The sequence below is a fragment of the Morone saxatilis genome, unplaced genomic scaffold, assembly GCF_004916995.1.
Source record: "Morone saxatilis isolate NCDOM2014 unplaced genomic scaffold, NCSU_SB_2.0 Contig24, whole genome shotgun sequence".
NCBI lineage: Eukaryota > Metazoa > Chordata > Actinopteri > Moronidae > Morone > Morone saxatilis.
This window is the reverse complement of record NW_023339807.1, coordinates 24,002,458-24,005,330: the sequence shown is the minus strand read 5'-3', so window position 1 is coordinate 24,005,330 and position 2,873 is coordinate 24,002,458. Positions and strand designations below refer to the sequence as shown.

Genomic DNA, 2,873 nt, shown 5'->3' with positions numbered 1-2,873 from the left:
CTTTGGACCAACGTAGCTAGGGTATGTTTTTATATTAGACTGGGTTGGCAGACTGCACTGTAGGGATGCATAATATTACTTATGAGTCAAAAAGGAGCACTGCTGCAACGACTCCTCAGCACCACACTCGCACCTGTAGTCCAAGTGGCGTTGCTGCAGTGGGGAAGAGGAGCAACAGGCAGGTTTTAGTTTCAATCTTCTCATGGATCATATGAAAATCACTTTGACAAACATATTCACACAAACTCACAACTTTTGTTGGAGTGTGAGAATGGAGTGAGCAAATGAGTAAATGTGACACTTACTTTCAGGTACTCCTGAAGGAACTCGCTCACAGAGCCTCCAGGCACCAGGTCCAGGGAGAGGTTCATATAATCCACCTCCTTCATGGATTGCATACCACATCTGCATAATAAAGGGACAATTCAACGTAAACAACATTTGCAACATGGGGAATCGCTAAAGCAGGTTTGCCAAAGTTGGCCCACCATAGGGTTCAATTTGGGCCCACTAGATGTTTCTAGCAAAACAAATGTAATTAGTCATTTAAAAATATATAATAAAAATAACTGTTTATGCCGTTTTATTTTTTGTAAGCTCCTTATACTTCTCTTACTTATATCTTGTAGAATTATTATTTTCATGAGCATGGTGGGTAGAGTTACACTATGCAGTTAATCAAGGGCACTTGGTATCCAATACAATTGGTGTTATGCTTTTGGCTCGTGGCCCAGTTTCAGTTTTGGCCCTCTAAGGGAAATATTCTGGGTATATCTGCTCTACACTATAAGCATTAAACAGTGTGTGGCTGTGTATACATACCCCTTGGAGGTCCTTGTGCTCAGCATCTGAAAAGTAATGTGAGCGTTGACAGGGCAGGTATAACTCATGCCCATGTCAACTGCTGCCGCATCCAGATCCAGAGACAGAGACCTCAGCCTGTCCAGAACACAGCTGAGGAACTCATGGGCATCCTGCACAGAAACATAAAACAAAGAGTTATAGAAGGTGGGCATTTGACTAAAAGTAGTTCAGTGAAGATCAGCTGTGTGTGTAAATGAAAAGCGTACTAACCTTCTGACTGCCGTCTTAGTTAAATTCAGCAACAGTCTGTTTAAAGGCAGACAGGACATCTTTCTTCTCCCTTTCATTACTGGAGAAGCGGCAGACTCCGACATCCACAAACCCTCTGTCTGTCTTTCAGTGGCTAGATTTTTATCCTAGTTTTAAGAATTCAAGTCAAGCAAATGTATTTTATTTGTGATTATATCAAAGTTAATGTGCATGGTGGGTTGTGTGATCTTTGGCATACTTCTTGGCATGTTCTTGGATAACCTCTGAAGTTTAACTCACAAGTGAGGAAGTGAAATACAGAATCATGGGAGTAAACCAATGCGCTGTGATTGAATAATGTTGAAGATGATTGGTTCAACCGAAGTAGGTGTGAAGAAAGAGATGCATAAAAGACACACAATTATTGCTTCGTCTTTAAGGGTTTGGAAGCTTTTGTTCTTTTTCATTGGATCCTCAGACACTGGGAAGAAAGAAGTTGTTCTGTCGGGGTCGCCAGGTATCACATTTCATTTCTTTCTGTATTTTGTTCTCTATCCTGCTCTCACTGCTTCAGCATATTACAACAGATGTTATGAAGCATGTAAGATATGTACTTCTGCTGCACGAGGAAGTACATAAAGGTCAGAATATTAAGTCTCCTAATCCAGATTTTGAAATTAAACCACTACTAAATACTTCAAGTTAAAATAAATAGCACAGATTTTTTCATTTCTAATTTATGTGGATTTTTCCGTAATTACTTTCTCCATTTTTCAACTATTTTTTTACTGAACTAGTCTTTTTCTTAATCTGTTTTTTTGTCCTGAGCTCCGAGGTCTTATGTGAACATAGTTGTTCTAATTCACGAGACATTTGTGTTTCGGTCTGATCTCTCCTTACTGGTTTAATGTGGGTGGGGTTCAGTTGCACATACTTTAGTGCACCGATCAGCATTTAATAACATTTGAATGTCAACAAAAACTCCCATACAGTCCTTATGAAGCAGATTAACTGAGTTTTTAGTTTTAAATTCTTAATAAATAATACTTACATTGCTTATTTAATCATGAATACTTAAAGATAGAAAGAAATTGTTTAATTTCATTGTTTTTGCCATATTGAAGTGACAATGGCACTTCTACACAGAGCTGTTAGTGATCTTCAGGCGAATTACTGATATTTTTTCCAACATGGTCCCAGTTTCTGTTCATTTTTACCTAATTTCTACCATTTCGAATTCCCTCTGAATCTCAATTGTTACATTCAGCATTAATGTTATAATTTGTTCTCCACAATTCTAACATGATACATTTCTAACATTAATAATGAAGAAGTGTACATTTTTTAAAGGCTCTCATCTGTCTCAACCAGAATGATGAAACTCAGTGTTTTCCTTGTGCTGCTCCTCCTGGATTCAAGCTCGGCTTACACGTATAGTAAGTATGATCTTCGCTGTAAAACATTTCTCAATAACATTTTGCTGTCTTACTTGATGATGATGATGATTTTTTTTGTAATAGAAGGAAGTGGATGTAGGTCTATTTCACAGCTCAGTGTGTAACATTTAGGAGGATCTATTGGCAGAAATTGAATAAAATATGCATGTTTTGCAACTATGTTTTCATCTAAGTATAATCACTTGAATAAAATAATTGTTGTGTTTTTGTTACCTTAGCATGAGCCTTCAGTTAGTTGCAATTTGCAACTTCACTGCTTGATCTGATTCTACACACTGGTCCTTTAAGGGTGTGCTAAGAATTCACACACAGTCTACTATTATAACTTTTATATTGATTTCAACTGTGTCCTTCATAGAAAAT

General features: G+C 37.5%; 2 protein-coding genes across 3 annotated transcripts in view; both read left to right on the top strand.

Annotated features, from left to right (window-relative positions):
- The window catches only part of LOC118335407, a gene marked incomplete in the record, with an annotated part of 19,153 nt that overhangs the window by 13,609 nt on the left and 2,671 nt on the right, over window positions 1-2,873 (top strand).
- The window catches only part of LOC118335406 (fucolectin-4-like), an 11,350-nt gene continuing 9,922 nt past the window's right edge, over window positions 1,446-2,873 (top strand). Inside the window, exons 1-2 of one of the 2 annotated variants that reach the window (XM_035671664.1) lie at window positions 1,446-1,570; window positions 2,425-2,489. In XM_035671664.1, coding sequence (XP_035527557.1) covers window positions 2,426-2,489 — 64 coding nt within the window. In that variant the 5' untranslated portion in view covers window positions 1,446-1,570; window position 2,425. Of the gene's footprint in view, window positions 1,571-2,403; window positions 2,490-2,873 lie in introns of both variants that reach the window. The other variant, XM_035671666.1, reaches the window with a different exon arrangement.